General features: G+C 42.8%; 1 protein-coding gene across 2 annotated transcripts in view; it reads left to right on the top strand.

The window, feature by feature from the left end:
• LOC110527694 (zinc finger E-box-binding homeobox 2) overlaps window positions 1–16,723 on the top strand; it is a 46,776-nt gene extending 30,053 nt beyond the window's left edge. Inside the window, exons 2-9 of one of the 2 annotated variants that reach the window (XM_021609134.3) lie at window positions 6,645–6,974; window positions 9,836–10,054; window positions 11,638–11,852; window positions 12,103–12,211; window positions 12,473–13,827; window positions 14,043–14,279; window positions 14,558–14,741; window positions 15,004–16,723. In XM_021609134.3, coding sequence (XP_021464809.2) covers window positions 6,645–6,974; window positions 9,836–10,054; window positions 11,638–11,852; window positions 12,103–12,211; window positions 12,473–13,827; window positions 14,043–14,279; window positions 14,558–14,741; window positions 15,004–15,704 — 3,350 coding nt within the window. In that variant the 3' untranslated portion in view covers window positions 15,705–16,723. The remainder of the gene's footprint in view (window positions 1–6,644; window positions 6,975–9,835; window positions 10,055–11,637; window positions 11,853–12,102; window positions 12,212–12,472; window positions 13,828–14,042; window positions 14,280–14,557; window positions 14,742–15,003) is intronic. The other variant, XM_090240672.1, reaches the window with a different exon arrangement.
• Window positions 16,724–18,407: the final 1,684 nt, after the last annotated feature.

Here is an 18,407-nt window from a genome sequence, read left to right as displayed (position 1 = left end):
GCTTTGGTATTTGCTATAATTCAGACATTGCGTTGCATTAGTGTTTTGGGCTAGTTGATCTCTAAAATGTCCTAAATAAATCCTCTTCATCATCATCATCATTGTGGAACTTCAAGATTAATGCAGTATGGATCTTCTGCCTGTGCTACAGTCATCATAGGTAGGCTACTGAAACTATTTCCTGCTTGCTCCTGCATGTGTGTCTCTGTCTAAATATGTGTCTTGTGTAAACATAGCATTTCACATTTTGGTTATTGTGAGAGAAATGGTATCTTGTCTATTAGGGAGTTTGTTTGTTTTTCAAAACATTATATATATATTTTAAAGTAACTTGCGCATTTCTTCTAATACGTTCCCTGTACCAATAAGATGTTTTTTTTTTATTGAACTTGCACAAGAAAAGTACATTAATGTAGATAACTTTTATGAGTTTTAGTTCTATACTGCACAAGCGTGTGTTTTGCTCGCCCCACCATTACAATTTCCTCTGTGTCTTGAGAAATGCTGCTGCCATTCCTGTCAATGTGGCCTCCTCTCCTATACCTTCATGTGGTAACACGGTTGTAAAATTGTGAATTTCATTTCTATTTCTTCAGAGAGTTTGAGAAACATACGGATTTTCTGGACGTTATGTTGAACAACAGTTGGCCGTGTGAAAGCGCTTGTTTACGGCTGCCCCAATGGCATCTCTGCCATGTCTGATTGTTGCTAAGTAAAGGCATTCAGATATTTTGAAAAGTGTACATTTGACATTTTATCCAAATCGTTCACCCCTTTAGTATCACCCCTTTAATTAATCTGAAATACGGTTAAAAATACTTAGCCTTTTGACTAATTTAACTGTCCCCCACGAGGAAATCGGGGAGGTGACCGTGGATCTGTCTCTCTCCGTTAGGACATTAGTCACACGTGATATCTCAGACACCACTGGCCCGATTAGGACGATACTTGGATGAATGATGCGTTTAGCCACAGAGATTCGGCCTTTCCAAAATTACACTGAATGGCCCAAGGCGGGATCTATAGTAATTAACAAAAATGTGGTAGTCACATGCAAATCTCAATTGACCCATGGGGGGGCGCTGCATAATTTGTGGGGTACGGCATGTTTACTGTTGCCTTCAAATCAAATCAAATTGTATTTCTCACATGCGCCGAATACAACAGGTGTACCGAATACCTTTCAGTGAAATGCTTACTTACAAGCCCTTAACCAACAATGCAGTTTTAAGAAAAACAAGTGTGAAGTAAAAAACAAACAAAAAACAAATAACAAATCATTAAAGAGCAGCAGTAAAATAACAGTAGCGAGGTTATATACAGGGGGTACCGAGACAGTGTCAGAGTCAATGTGCAGGGAGCACAGGTTAGTCGAGGTAATTGAGGTAATATGTACATGTAGGTAGAGGTAAAGTGACTATGCATAGATAATAACCAGAGAGTAGTAGCAGCGTAAAATAGGGGGTGTGTCCGGGTAGCCATTTGATTAGCATTTCCTTGTTTTTTTTGTCATTGCGTTGCATGTCAGATTCCTCAAGATCAATAATAGTGAGTGACTTCTTTTCCCCTCCACCATTTGAAATCAACAAAATATGCATAATTCCCTCTTTTTTTCATTGATCTTTTTAGCTGTAGTGATGAATTAATTTACTGTCATATGGGGCCCACATGGTTTCTTCTCCTTTTCGTAGATTGGTATTTTATTTCCTTGGAAGTCATCAAGTCTGTGCAAATCTCCGAATCTCTGAAGTATAATTTAGGTTTATAATAAAAATCAAAATGTTTGAGTGAACCAATTTCACTTTTAGAACTTTTAATAATAGAGTTTGAAATATATACAGCGAGTTCTAAAAGTAATTGGACAGTGGCACGTGCCGGTGTTTTGCCTCTGTACTCCAGAATTTAGGATTTTAAATGATACATGAGGTTAAAGTGCAGACTTACAGCTTTCATTTTCATCGATATCGGTTGGCACTTGCAAATTACATAACTTTTTGTACATAGTTCCCCATTTTAGGGAACTAAAAGTATTTTGAGAAATTCACATAATTGCAACCCTTGATATAGATGAGCAAAAAAGACTGATATGATATTATTTTGTACAAATATAACTGCTCAGAGAAAGAGATTTGTTTGAACAAGTTCTAAAAAAAAGGAATCTAAAAAATGTTGTGGTCAAAATGATTGGCACCCCTGTTTTCAGTACTCTAGCATCCTCCCCTTGCGAGGATAATGACACTGGCCTTTTTTTATAAATGTTTTATTGAGATTGGAGCACACGTTGGGAGGGATGTTAGACCATTCCTTCATACAGAATTTTCCCAGATCCTTTATATCCTTCATCTGCACTTATGGACAGCCCTCTTCAATTCAAACCACAGGTTTTCAATAGGGTTCATGTCCGGAGACTTGAGATCACCCTTGCAAAACATTGATTTTGTGGTCAATTAACTATTTCTTTGTGGATGTTGATTAGTGCTTGTAGTTATTGTCTTGCTGGAAGATCCACTTGCGGCCATCTTGGTATAGTTCATGATGCCGTTGATCTTGAAAAGGGCCCCACGACAGTGGAAGCAAACTAGCCCCATAACATCGAAGATCCACCACCGTATTTTACCACCAAATATGGTCAAATATATACATATGTATATTTTTCATCAATTATGGTAAAATATGGTGGTGCATATTTGATGTTATTGGGCTATTTTGTTCTCCAATCTCATAAAACATTTTAGGAAAAGTATTGTTGTCGTTATCCTCGCAAGGGTAGGGTGCTGTAGTAGTGAAAACAGGGGTGCTAATCATTGTTAGCCCTAACTTTTTTAGATTTGTAAATAATGACTTCTTAAAACGAAATCTCTTTCTCTGAGCAGGTGTATTATTATAAAATCATTTCAGGGGCCTTGATCTAATTTATGAAAGGTACCAATTTAATTAGGACTTTTACCAATATGAATGACTTATCAAAAGTTTTGCTAATATTGCATTTATATAGCTTTGTAATGACGGACTGACAGAGAATGGAGTAGGCTGCAGAATTGCTTTAGATTTAAACTCTTTTCAAAATACAAGTTATTTTAATCTATTTTATAGTCAAATTTAACGTCAACTTTGTTGCCACACCACATGGTATAATATCTTGCTACAGTACAGTATATGGCTCCAGAGTTAGGCTTGGTCGCTCCTACTGTATCTCCCTTCACTGAGATCTAGCTGAACTGTGGAAAGACAGAGAGACTACATTACATTCCCTTTACATGGGATGAAATTGTGATCCAATCTGTTTCCTGAAACGACGCGAGATAGAGAGGTACAACTATATGGCCCATGTTGCAGCATGTTGTTGAGACGAGACTCTAATTCCTGCTGGGATTTCTCTGTAAGACATATAGTACACCCCAAATCACACCCAACTCGCTATATAAGCGCACCACTTTTGACCAGGACCCATAAGGCTCTGGCCAAACGTAGTGCACTATGTAGGGAGTAGGGTGCCATTTGGGCTCAGCCATACAGTCAGTCCCAACCTACCAGTGAGAGAGAGAACTTTGCTCTGGTCCACATTACCTCCCAAATTGGATTACATTTTTCTCTCCTATAACAGTGATTGACACTGTACGGCATGTGCTGTCATTAAAGCAGCATCACACAACCTGGCCTGGGGATTGCTTTCATTATCTGCACACTTGATTTATTTATTTGGATAGCAAGTGCATTCTTCGCAAACTCTTTTATATTGGGTAAGAACCAATAAATCCAAGAGAGGCTGAACAGTGCAGGGGCTAGGAAGGAGAAGACAGGAGAGAAGGAGAAAAAGAGAGAAGGAGAGGAGAGGAATTGGAGAGTAGAACACAAGTGAGAACACAGGACAACTGTCATTTTGCATGTTTCGTGGGATGGGATTGTAACCTTTAATCGCGCTACTCTGCTGCATCACATGGTTGAGGTTGTTGATCAGTGAGTCCTCAGGGGACTGTTTGGAGGACTGTCTGAGAACAAGAACACTCACCATATTAATATCTACATCACTGTGCTGACACCAACTTCAGTGATTAGACAGACAGAGGAGATGCCTAACAACTCGGCCCAGCACATCCTCATTTTGGCTCTTCAAAGTCTTTATAGGAGTTATCTCACACTCTCAGCTCATAAGCAGAGCAGAAAAATAGCTCCCTCTGTGCTTCTAATATCTGGTACGGCAGTGAAGAGTAATCTTGTTTAATACGGAGTTGATGACTAGTGAATTTAGCGTGGGGCGTTGTGAACCATGCTCCCTGCAAGTCAGCCGGGGCATGCATTTACTGTGAGAGAGCAGAGCGAAACTGAGGATGCTGGAAATTATATAGCTGCATTTCTGGGCTGCCCCTCGAGCCCACCGGCCCACCTCTCCACGACAGTCAAAGCATCACAGTCATAACTATAAAGGTCACGTCTGAATTTACTCACCTCAGCTCTTCTGTATATGCAGTCAGTGAGAATGATACAAGTGTGTCCCATCTTGATTACTCATTTGACCAATAAATTGTTTTTCTTCTAAAATGGCAGTGGGTTCCCCAAACATGAACTCAATCTGCTTACTCACCATGTGTGAACACAATCACATAACGTAAGACAAAAACCTAGGGGGTCATTTCAACATATATATATTTTTTTTAATGAGAAGAGAATAGAAATCCAGTCATACCTAGAGTCATTCCTTGGAGATGTAAATGTAAAACGGCTTCATAAATAGCCATTTACGATGTACTCGTAGCAAAGCTGCAAGTAATTTACATGCCTATGAACTGAATACAGGCCAGTGATTAATTCCATGACTTCATAACAGTAAATACATCACAAAAACATCTAATTCAAAAGTGTGTACACATGCTGTACTGTACACATCCCTCTCCGAGTTCTCATTTGCTAAGGTATCGACGTCTGTGTTTAGGTTGTATGTTTGTGTTTATTTAACGGAAAATATGTAGCTTGTGTGTTTGCCTTCATTTGATGTCACATGAACAGTAAGGAGTTTTAAACAATCAATACACGAGGAAACAAACTGCAGGATGACATTTTTACTTTGCCAACACTGCTCCTATCAGTGCCAATTCAGCACATACTGTATCTAGTGGAAAATATTGTCAAAGTCACACACATCAGAGCTTCGTCTTTAGTGAAGGGTTATATGCAATGATGTACTGTATATAAACCCATCAAAGTGAATGGTTCTGTGCAGTGCTAGACACATCAAAGTGAATGTATGGTTCTATGTGGTAATGATTAGATATTGCCAATGCGGTCAGAGCGAAGCTGAAAATGTTTCCCACTTTATATATCAATGCCATTTAGCAGACGCTTTTATCCATAGCATCTGAAAGTCATGCCTGCATATATTTTAAATATGGGTGGGCCCAGGAATTGCACCTAGTACCCTGGCATTACAAGCACCACCCTCTACCAACTGAGCTACAATTCATAATTCAGACGCAATACTTTCGTTGAATGTCTGTACACATACATGCTCTACAAAACCGTATGTGCGAGTTCTAATTTTAACAGGGACGTAAATTTGCTTTTAGAAGTGAGGGGGACATAACTAAATATGATTATATATTTTTTTATATCCAGCCGGATAAAACTCCAAACAGCCTACCCGACAGCTAGGAGGTGTCTGCATGGTCCTAAAGCACAAGTTTCCTCGTTTTGTATCATATTCTAATGATACAACTGGGGGGTCAAAAATGCCATTTCAGAATGTGGAAATGTCCCCGCCATACCCAGTAAAAGTTGCAGAGCTGAATTGTATAGTTTATGAACTGTTGTGTTTTTGTTTGGCTTTGTTTGAAGTGACTTACACCGTTTTTCATAGAGAAACATAATAAACACATATTTTCATTTGCCAACCCTGTGCCTAAAAGAGCTGCCCTGTTAAAAAGTAAAGTTCTATATTAACCCATCAAAGTGAATGCATGGTTCTATGTAGTAAGGATTAGATATTGCTAATCAGAGTGAGGGGAAAGAGATAGAAAGAGAGAGACCTCAGAAGAGTTTTGGAAATAAGAGTCTACAGTTGAAATCCCCTGCATGTGTTTGTGATCCACATGAATTGTCTTCACAATGGGAAAAAAGTGGCTTATATGGTCCCTCTCAGATGTGTGTGTGTGTACTTGCATGTGTGTGTGTGTGTGTGTGCGTGTGTTTGATAATCATTCATTGTCTCCACGGTGGGAAAAAGTGGCCCTGGATACAATAGCACTCTCACACTTTGATGTGTTGTACACTCTCTAGTTATGTCGCTGCATTTTGCCTTTTAAAATGTTCTCTCACTGTGTTAGATACAGTATGTCAGTAACGCAATGTCAAAAATGAGAGGAGAGTTCTATTAACCCTGTGAAAATAGTCACCACTTGAACTAATAATTGAGGGGAATTGAGGGGAATTACATGGTTGCAAGGTTTTAAATGTAAGGTTTCTTTTATAATGTAATTTTTTTTGTACTTTATTTAAGTAGACTCTTAATTAATTTAGATTCTAACGAGAGTGAAATAAAATGACCTAATATGTAACTTATAAACCTCCTTTCCACCCTCCTCTCTCTCTCTCTCTCTCTCTCTCTCTCTCTCTCTCTCTCTCTCTCTCTCTCTCACACTCACACACGACAGTGGACATTGAGCAGGCCAGTTCGCTGGGCTCGGAGGGGAAGGATGATGATAAGGTGGGTTTGTGGAGCCTAGAGGTCCAGGACTATCAGGACAGCCTGGACAAGACCAGTCTGACCCCCAGCGAGGGAGAGGGTGACGGGGAGGGGACTGAGCCAGCAGGCAGCCCCAGCCCTAGGGGACTCTCAACTCGGCCCCACAACCTAAGCCTCAGCCCCAGCCCCAGAGAGGGCCACTGGGCAGAGGGGGCCGAGGAGGAGGAGAGCCCTGGGAGTGGGCTAACCATGGAGGACAAGGATGGAGAGAGGGAGCAGGGATCACTCAAGACCTATAGTAAGCTTATCAACAAAGGTCACACTTTTTCTTCTTCAGTCTTGGTTTGTCCCTATTCTCTTATAGACAGACTACTTAAACAAGGATGGTACCATAGATCTGCCATGACACAACGGGATGCGTGAGATAACGAGCAGTATTAGTTTCCGGTGCTTTGAACAAATCACGATTTCGCAGGTTTTTGTATCTTTAGAATTTTGGAAGGGGAGGGGACATTTGGCCTATAGACTTACCTGCAACTAGAAAGAAAAAGGGTGGAGCTTTTCGTTCCGGTTCCGATACTCGTTTTATGCCTTCTCTTAACACATATGATCCAGAACTTTAATTGAGCATCTGACCAATTATGCAAGACTTTAGTTCTGGGTTAACCAAGATTTGTTTGTCCCAAATATCCCAAATGGCACCCTATAGTGCACTACTACCATAGAGCTTTGGTCAAAAGTAGTGTACTATACTGAACAAAAATATAAATGCAACATGTAAAGTGTTCCTTGAGCTGAATTGAAAGATCCCAGAAATGTGCCATGTGCACAAAAATATTATTTCTCAAAACTGTTTTGCACAAATTTGTTTACATCCCTGTTATTGCCAAGATATCCATTGCCAAGATAACCCATCCACCTGACAGGTGTGGCATATCAAAAAGCTTATTCAACAGCATGATCATTACAAAGGTACCCCTTGTGCAATAAAAGGCCACTCTAAAATGTGCAGTTTTGTCACACAACACAATGCCACAAATGTCTCAAGTTTGTGCAATTAGCATGCTGACTGCAGGAATTTCCACCAGAGCTGTTGCCAGAGAATTTAATGTTCATTTCTCTACCATAAGCCACCTCCAACGTCATTTTAGAGAATTTGGCAGTATGTTCAACTGGCCTCACAACCGCAGACCCTGTTTTTGGCGTTGTGTGGGCTAGCTGTTTGCTAATGTCAACATGGTGAACAGATGCCCATGGTGGTGGTGGGGTTCTAGTATGGGCAGGCATAAGCTATGGAGAACAAACACAATTGCATTTTTATTGATTGCAATTTTAATGCTCAGCGATACAGTGACAAGATCCTGAGGCCCATTGTCGTGCCACTCATCTTCCGCCATCACCTCATGTTTCAGCATGATAATGCATGGCCCCATGTCACAAGGATCTGTACACAATTCCTGGAAGCTGAAAATGTCCCAGTTCTTCCATGGCCTGCATACACACCAGACATGTCACCCATTGAGCATGTTTGGGATGCTCTGGATTTACATGTACAACAGGAGGAGTGTGTTCCAATTCCAGCCAATATCCAGCAACTTCACACAGCCATTGAAGAACATTCCAGGCTGATCAACTCTATGCAAAGGAGATGAGTCACGCTGCATGAGGAAAATGGTGGTCACACCAGAAACCGACTGGTTTTCTGAACGACTCCCCTACCTTTTTTTAAGGCATCTGTGACCAACAGATTCATATCTGTATTCCCAGTCATATGAAATCCATAGATTAAGGCCTAATACATTTATTTCAATTGACTGATCCCGTTATAAGAACTGTAACTGAGTAAAATCATTGAAAGTGCTGCATGTTGTTTTTAGAGTTGTTCAGTATATATAAGGTATTAAGTGCCATTTAAGATACAAGCATAGTCTTTGAATATGCTGCAGCATGACAAAAGAGTCATCCCACCACAATGTCGCAATATTTCCATGCACCAAAGAGGTGATGTTACCGTACCGAAATAAGAACGGAGCAGAATCTGAGAGGCTTTCCCTTTCATTTTGCTCAGAGACACACACACTCACACACACTTCCCTTTTATTTAGATAGGAGATCAAAGGCTCACACAGCTCGCCTCCTAACAATCACTTGTTGCTCCCTTTTCTCTTTCTCTCTCTCTCTCTCTCTCTCTCTCTCTCTCTCTCTCTCTCTTTCCCTCTCTCTCTGTCTCTCTCTGTCTCTCTCTCTCTCTCTCTCTCTCTCTCTCTATCACACACACACACACACACACACACACACACACACACACACACACACACACACACACACACACACACACACACACACACACACACACACACACACACACACACACTCTTTCTCTCTATCTCTCTCTCTCTCCCTTTCTTTCCCTCTCTCCTCTCTCACCTCATGTGATTTGTCTGTGCCTGATGAATGCAAAGCCCAATTTTTACAACACTCAACCACACAGGCTCTTCCCTCGCCACATGAAGAACAGATCAAAATATGCCAACATCTGCAAACATTTGAAAAAACTTCCTCAAAGTCTGTCACATGCAGGCAACTCAGTGCAGAGCAGAGCACTCTGATTGTGATAGAAAGCAAAGCGCCCTCTCGTCTCTCGTCTTCTCTTCACATGACATTACATCTGTGGGTTTCGCTGCCTGTTACAGCACTCAAGGTCAATGACAAAAGCTTCTTGGCTATTCCTGCGGATGCCCAGAGCAGACAACTTCTCTCTTTCGTAGTTGTTCATAAAATTCAAAATACAGTATAATGTATTTTTATCTTATCTAAGAGTGTTAAACAATTACTAAAACATTGCAAGCACAAGGGTGAAATATTCTCTAGATAGTGCACTACATTCGACCAGAGTAGTGCCCTTCATAGAAAATAGTGTCATTGTGAATGTGCCCTCTCTATCTGTTCTATATCGTTTACTATCTGGAACCAGACCAGTTGACTATTCATTAAATTCACTACACATAAAATACTGTAATTTGGGATTTGCTCACAGTCTCTGTTCATTTCATATCATAACATCATATTTAAGCAATAGGGCATGAGAGCTTATGGTTTATTTGTTGGGTGTCCTTAGGCACAGCACATGTTTTTATCCCCTATCCCTCTTTTTCCCAGCAGGTCACAGGTCAGACAGTCAGGCCCTGGAGGACATGGCCCACTATGACTTCCTGGTGCAGCTGAGAAAGGAATCCTCCCACCACTACCACCAGCACCATCAGCCCCCTAACGGCAGCGCTACAGCCCCAGCCATGTATCACCCTGGCAGCCTGAACCTCCACGATGACCCCCTTCCCATCTGGTCTCCTGGGACGCAGCGCTCACCTGAGGGACAAGGTACTGTAGGCTACTCTCTGCCTGCTTTGACGCAAACACACTGCATGTCTCTATCTACTGCTTGCTAATAAGGCTAGTTTTCCAGGTAGACGACTGTCTGCTTTCACACAAACACCTTTCCCGTAATCTCTATTAAGGCTTGCTACAAGATTCATAGAGCTACTTTTTTTCAAAATGGCAGGGGGAAAAAATGTGAAGCCTATCTTTAGAGGCCTATAGATATACGTGCAGTTGAAGTCAGAAGTTTACATACACCTTAGCCAAATACATTTCAACTCAGTTATTCACAATTCCTGACATTTAATCCCAGTAAAAATCCCCTGTTTTAGGTCAGTTGGGATCACCACTTTATTTTAAGAATGTGAAATGTCAGAATAATAGTAGAGAGAATTATTTATTTCAGCTTTTACAGCTTTTATTTCTGTCATCACATTCCCAGTAGGTCAGAAGTTTACATACCACTCAATTAGTATTTGGTAGCATTGCCTTTAAATTGTTTAACTTGGGTCAAACATTTTGCGTAGCCTTCCACAAGCTTTGCCATCTATTTTGTGAAGCACACCAGTCCCTCCTGCAGCAAAGCACCCCAACAACATGATGCTGCCACCCCTATGCTTCACGGTTGGGTTGGTGTTCTTCGGCTTGCAAGCCTCCCCTTTTTCCTCCAAACATAACGATGGTCATTATGGCCAAACAGTTCTATTTGTGTTTCATCAGACCAGGGGACATTTCTCCAAAAAGTACGATCTTTGTCCCCATGTGCAGTTGCAAACTGTAGTCTGCCTTCTTTATGGCAGTTTTGGAGCAGTGGCTTCTTCCTTGCTGAGCAGCCTTTCAGGTTATGTTGATATAGGACTCGTTTTACTGTGGATATAGATAGTTTTGTACCTGTTTCCTCCAGCATCTTCACAAGGTCCTTTGCTGTTGTTCTGGGATTGATTTGCACTTTTTTCCCCAAAGTACGTACATCTCTAGGAGACAGAACGTGTCTCCTTCCTGAGCGGTATGACAGCTGCATGGTCCCATGGTGTTTATACTTGCATACTATTGTTTGTACAGATGAACGTGGTACCTTCAGGCATTTGTAAATTGCTCCTAAGAATGTACCAGACTTGTGGAGGTCAGTCTTGGCTGATTTATTTTGATTTTCCCATGATGTCAAGCAAAGAGGCACTGAGTTTGAAGGTAGGCCTTGAAATACATCCACAGGTACACCTCCAATTGACTCAAAGTATGTCAGTTAGCCTACCACTAGCTTCTAAAGCAAGCTGTTTAAATGCACAGTCAATTTAGTGTATGTAAACTTCTGACCCACTGGAATTGTGATATAATCTGTCTGTAAACAATTGTTGGAAAAATTATTTGTGTCATGCACAAAGTAGATGCCCTAACCGACTTCCCAAAACTATAGTTTGTTAACAAGACATTTGTGGAGTGGTTGAAAAACGAGTTTTAATGTCTCCAACAGAAGTGTATGTAAACTTCGGACTTGAACTGTATGTAGATATAGTTTGAGAACTGGACATTGTATCTTCCTGAAGGTTTAGTTCACCCTCTCTCTCTCTGGTGGGTGTGTACCCTAGATGGCATCCCTCTGAGTCCGGATGCTGTGAGGAACCTTCAGGCATGTCCTTTCTGCCAGCGCACCTACCACCTCGGTGCATCTCTACGCGAGCACATCAAGTTCTGCCATGAGCGGGACGGGGGGCACATAGTGTGCCCGGTCTGTGGGTACACTCCCCGCTATAGGGCACAGATGGAACAACACATGGCACTGCACAGTCAGGTAGAGGATAAGGTGAGACACTGGAAGAAATATAAAATAATTATTTTGGAGTCCATCTACTACAAGGTGGCACTCTTTTTTATGGTATTTTGAGCTAGATATGAACCTGCTCCGAAAATGACTCCGAAAAGAGTGTTGTGTTAGTTCATTTAGTTTGACTGTTGAACATGCAATGCCGATCTCATGTGAATTCTTAATCTCTTGTAGGCAGGCCTACTGATTTGACTGTATGTATGGTTATGTCTGTGTGTGATTGGTGCAGCACCCTGGGTCCGACCATGGCATAGAGAGCAGGAAGTTCAAGTGTCTTCAGTGTGGGAAAGCCTTCAAGTACAAACACCATCTCAAGGAGCACCTCCGCATCCACAGTGGTAAGGAAATGGACAATCCAAATCAATCCCGTCAACTTTACGTCGTGTCAGATAAGGTACTGTAGGTTCAGTAGAATCTTATATAGGTAGTGCCTTATGTACAACAGGGTAATTATTAAGGATAGGTGGTTAAGAGGGTAGAATCAAGAGCAGAAGAGCATGATCTCCTCTATTAAGTCAAATCAGTTTTTTTGACAATTAAATGTTTTCTGAACTGTAGTATCTTGGATTGATATTCCCTGTCTGCGCTTCTTCCTTTAGGTGAGAAACCGTATGAGTGCTCCAATTGCAAGAAGCGTTTCTCTCACTCTGGCTCCTACAGCTCACACCTCAGCAGTAAGAAGTGCCTGACCGGAGGAGGAGGAGGCAGCGGAGGAGGAGGAGAGGGGAGCTATAACAACGGACATGGCCACCATGGGGCCTACTACTCCTCCCTTGCGTCGCCCTCTGCAGGTAGTGGAAGGAACAGCAGTAGGATGGGCTCTCCCTACCCTCCCCACACCCAGGAGGAACGTCCTCCAATGGGGTTAGAGAGGAACCTGTATCTCCCTAGAGACCATGGTACGCGTCTCCTCCGGGGCCAGGAGCTAGGCTGGGAGTTGGGCCGGCGGTGGGACCCCACGCCGGAACGCTTTCTCCGGGCCAGTGTGTTCAAGGAGTCCACCCTGCTGCCGTACCTCCATGCCGGCACCGGGGAAAAGTTTGAGCAGATGCTGCAGGCGATGCTGCACAGGGAGGAGGGAGGGTCAGGCTCAGCCAGGGAGGAAGGAAGACTGGGGGTTCACAATGGCGGGAGAGATGGGAAGGCATCACCGGAGGCTCCGTTGAAACTAAAACGCGACCGTGCCGGCTCGGGTGATGGCCAGGGGGTAAGTGGAGGGGTAACATGTCGTTGGTGCTCCCAGCTCTTTCCCAGCCCCGCCATCTTACTCCAGCACGAGCGCTACCTCTGTAAGATTTACCGAGAGGCCATGGAGGTGTCTGAGGATCCTCACAGTAAAAAACACCTCTCCCCCCTCTACTTCTCCACCAGACCCCCTCTCCACCCACCACCATCACCAGATAACCACAAACCCCCAGCGATGACCAACGGTTTCCCGAAAGACAAGTCTCCTCTCCAGAGACCCAGCTGGAACTCTGTCCCTCAGCAGCTGCTGGTTGCCATGCACTCCCCCTTCCCGCCCAGCCCAGACTCACTTGCCATGAGGTCACATTGGTCCAGCCAGGAGAGTGGCAGGAGTGACGGCAGCCCTGGCCAACCAGCACCAACCAGCCCTGCTACAGACATGTCATCCCCTCCCCCATTGGGGCGAAGACGGGTCCCCTCTTCAGGGTTCGGCTCGCACCTCTGCCTGGACCTGTCCTCTGCCATTCTCAACACTCCTGCAAGCAGAGCCGCCCCCCAGGGAAGGACCCACCGGTCATATAGCTCTGAGAATGACCAACCCCTGGATCTCTCCCTCCCCAAGCCCCAGGAGGGGAAAGCCATAGAGGACAGCAAGCCCTATAATGGACACCCTCACTGGGAAGAGAAGAGACAGAAGACCCAGAGAGACCAGGCAGAGAACCAGCACCACCGGAGGCTGAGTGTCAATCTCAGTCCACCTCCTCACCAGGTAGAGTAGCTGCTACATGTGCAGTAGCTAATGGGGATCCTAATAAAGTAAACCATGTGCGTGTGCAGATGTGGGGCAGGAAGTTTATGTCTGACTATGGACTGTTGTTTGTTTCGTGCTGTGTTTCTATGCAGTTTATGTATTTAATGTGTGAGCACTGGTAAGAATTGCCTCCTTAAACTACAATCTACAGTAATCTACTCTAATCCCACCAGCATCATGCAGTCTACAGCGGCGCTCATATTGTCGGGGGTTCCATCTACAGTGCCTACCCTCTGTTTAACCCTATGATGCCTGCTGGGCTAGCTGGCTCAGAGCACGATGGGGTTCCCTCCCTGCCCCTCAGCCGTCCAGTTAGCAACCAGGGATTCCTCTCACCCATGACCTACATGATGGAGTCAGACACAGACGCTGTGCTGAAGAGGATCCACCAGGAGAGACGAGCATTAATGGTAAAATTGATGTTTTTTCTTAGATGGGCTGACAAATACTGTACATGTCACTTCCAACAGTGTAACTGTATTTCATGTCACCTCCAAGCGTAGATATTCCAAACAATGGATTTTACATGGATCTTGTCATGAAAAACAAGGCTTAACCTAGTTAACCAGTTGGTATAAGTATACAACTAGAAAATAACATCATCAAGATGTCATGTGCCAAAGGTTTGCCAAACATTTGCCCGTTGGGTAGAGACCTCTCCGTCTGTAAGTCTGTGTGTGTCCTGCAGGGTGAGGTGATTGGCCGCGGGGGTCTGGACTACCTCTCTCTGATACAGGAGGGAGGAGAGGGCGAGGGGGGACCAGGGAGGAAGAGACTACAGAAGACAGATGAAGGCCTGTACGCTTGTGACATCTGTGACAAAACCTTCCAGAAGAGCAGCTCTCTGCTCCGACACAAGTACGAACACACAGGTAAATACAGAGTCTACTGTAACTATCTTACTCAATGTATTTTGAAGCATGTGATTGATATTGATAGATCATGTTTCTGTTGCGTTGCTAAATTGAGCAGAGTGTTCCATGATCAGGCAGATATGATCCAAACCAGAACAAGGAACTGAACTGCATACACATAAAGGATCTTTAACAATTGCAACAAAACAAAAACCAAATGTACTAGATCAAGAAATTGCCACAGTTACACATCTGCCTCTGTTTTGTCCTATTCCCACAGGTAAGCGTCCTCACGAGTGCAAGATCTGCAAGAAGGCCTTCAAGCACAAGCACCATCTAATTGAACACAGCCGCCTGCACTCTGGAGAGAAGCCCTACCAGTGTGACAAGTGTGGCAAGCGCTTCTCCCACTCGGGCTCCTACTCCCAACACATGAACCATCGGTATGCCTACTGCAGCCTGCACCAGGACCAGGAGGGGGGTGAGGAGCTTCCTCTAACCCCAGGAGGGCCCACCGATGTGGGCCACATGGCCGTGGACACCCCCCTTTCCATGGAGGACACCCCAACATTTCTTAGTGACTCCAGTCTAGATGGGGGGATAGAAGGGAGAGTAGATGAAGAGGAGGAAGAAGAGGAGCACGTGACAGAAGAGACTGAAGGCGGACGTATGAAGGAGGCATGTAGTTTGTCAGGGTCAATGCCTGGTGAGGGATTGGGGCCGAGCCCCAGTCTGGTACAGGGGTCCCCTGTGGGGAGGGACAGTGAGAGAGAACAGAGGGAGAGAGACAAAGAGCAGGTCGACAGACACAATGAAGAGAGAGAGAGTGCTGGTCTAGGGACTCACGGACTAGAGACCAACCATCACTGGGACAAAGACACATTGGAACGAAATGGAGACCAGAACACAGACACATACGAGCTGAGCCCGGAAGCTCCAGTGTCACAACAGTGGACAAGTGTGCCAAAACAATGCATCTAGCTACATGTACAAATAAGGATTAAGAGCTGTGTGAAAATATATTTTAAAAATGCACTGTTCAAAATATAGCAAAACTTATACTGTACAGGTACAGGAAGTGACTTCCAATGCAAAGCCATATGAACACAACCAAAATATGAACCACATGAACTGACAGCATAACACAAAGTGCATAGTAAGAGCCATGGGTATGATATTCACGCTGGTCGGTATGTTAGCATGCGCAATGTTGACTACTACATATCTGTCATCACAGCTACCAGTTGACCACTTACGACTGGTTTAAGGTAAAGGTAAAGGAGTATGCACTGCAAGGTGATGTTCATGTTGTTCTGTAGCAAGCAGTGTTGTTCAATGTGTTTCCAGTTGCCTTATCAGTATAATACAGTATTTTTTATTTGGCAATACAAGTATTCACTTTTGAAGGTTTTTATATCAGATTTGACATCATGTTCTCCAAAGACCATGAGGTCTCAACTGTATCAAACAATCGACCTCTGTGCTTTAAAATGAATAAGCAATAAATAATAACTATTATTCAAATTAGAATAAAGGATTAAATATGTATTATTTTTTGCCAAAGCTACAAATTGGTTCAGGATATATCCATTATGACTGTGGTCAGCTGTGCATTAATTATGGGCGTTAGTATGCAGATAGATTAGTGCCAAATTATGTAAATGAGTTAGTTAGTTATATTGGCACTAATATACTGTATCTCCATACAAACACAGATTTACCATTGGGTTTCCATGGTGACTAATGAATGGCTAATATACTGTCTAAAAGATCAACAGGGAAGCCGGTCACTACAAACGCTCACTGACTTTTACACTGAGCCATTAGGAAGTTGAATGTTGGGTAGCCACCCTAAGCCTGGTAAAGTAAATCGATGTATCCATCCATACCTTACCATATTTCTACACACAACAGAAAAACGAGAGTCAAAATTAAAATGGTTTTATTTTGTTTTCTTTGAAGAAGGTACAAATAAATTAAACTTGTACTGCCTCACAAAATGTTCCATATCTCTTAACAGACATGTGGAGTTGCTTTGTCTCTATTAGAAAAACGCAAATACATTGTCTCGCTCTATGAAATATAAGTGCAGTATTATGCTTGTAACACAGTGTAGGTTCTACTACAGTTGCCCTCAAAGATATTAGCACCCTTGCACGATTCACTATTTCTTCTCAAATAAGTGGAAATTGAAAATAGTTTAATGTTCACACGTTTATTTGTTTGGTTAATAACTGCACAGGACCAAGATCATTTTTAAAGGTCCAATGCAACCGTTTTTATTGCAATATCAAATAATTTCTGGGTAACAATTAAGTACATTGTTTTCAATTTAAATGGTTGAAAATAACCAAAAATATATTTTTAGCAAAGAGCAATTTATCAAGCAAGAATTTTGCTAGGACTGTCTTAGAGTGCGGAGGGGAAAAGTGAAAACTAGCTGTTACTGGCAAAAAGGTTTGGAACTCTTTTGTCTTTTTGGTCTATTAACTAATTTACTGCATGGTTATGTCACCAGGCAGGCCAAAACTCCTTCCCACCAAAACAGACTGAAATTTCAGCCGATCTTTTCAAACAGCTCTTACACCAAAAGGGCATTATAATTTTCACAATTTCACAGTATTATTCCAACCTCATAGTGAGGAAATACAGTGCCTTGCGAAAGTATTCAGCCCCCTTGAACTTTGCGACCTTTTGCCACATTTCAGGCTTCAAACATAAAGATATAAAACTGTATTTTTTGTGAAGAATCAACAACAAGTGGGACACAATCATGAAGTGGAACGACATTTATTGGATATTTCAAACTTTTTTAACAAATCAAAAACTGAAAAATTGGGCGTGCAAAATTATTCAGCCCCCTTAAGTTAATACTTTGTAGCGCCACCTTTTGCTGCGATTACAGCTGTAAGTCGCTTGGGGTATGTCTCTATCAGTTTTGCACATCGAGAGACTGAAATGTTTTCCCATTCCTCCTTGCAAAACAGCTCGAGCTCATTGAGGTTGGATGGAGAGCATTTGTGAACAGCAGTTTTCAGTTATTTCCACAGATTCTCGATTGGATTCAGGTCTGGACTTTGACTTGGCCATTCTAACACCTGGATATGTTTATTTTTGAACCATTCCATTGTAGATTTTGCTTTATGTTTTGGATCATTGTCTTGTTGGAAGACAAATCTCCGTCCCAGTCTCAGGTCTTTTGCAGACTCCATCAGGTTTTCTTCCAGAATGGTCCTGTATTTTGCTCCATCCATCTTCCCATCAATTTTAACCATCTTCCCTGTCCCTGCTGAAGAAAAGCAGGCCCAAACCATGATGCTGCCACCACCATGTTTGACAGTGGGGATGATGTGTGCAGGGTGATGAGCTGTGTTGCTTTTACGCCAAACATAACGTTTTGCATTGTTGCCAAAAAGTTCAATTTTGGTTTCATCTGACCAGAGCACCTTCTTCTACATGTTTGGTGTGTCTCCCAGGTGGCTTGTGGCAAACTTCAAACAACACTTTTTATGGATATCTTTAAGAAATGGCTTTCTTCTTGCCACTCTTCCATAAAGGCCAGATTTGTGCAATATACGACTGATTGTTGTCCTATGGACAGAGTCTCCCACCTCAGCTGTAGATCTCTGCAGTTCATCCAGAGTGATCATGGGCCTCTTGGCTGCATCTCTGATCAGTCTTCTC

Source organism: Oncorhynchus mykiss, chromosome 7 (genome assembly GCF_057628025.1).
Source record: "Oncorhynchus mykiss isolate SJ-2025 chromosome 7, ASM5762802v1, whole genome shotgun sequence".
In the NCBI taxonomy this organism is placed as follows: Eukaryota; Metazoa; Chordata; class Actinopteri; order Salmoniformes; family Salmonidae; genus Oncorhynchus; species Oncorhynchus mykiss.
The sequence above is the reverse complement of the archived record's forward strand: the minus strand, read 5'-3'. Positions and strand labels throughout refer to the sequence as shown.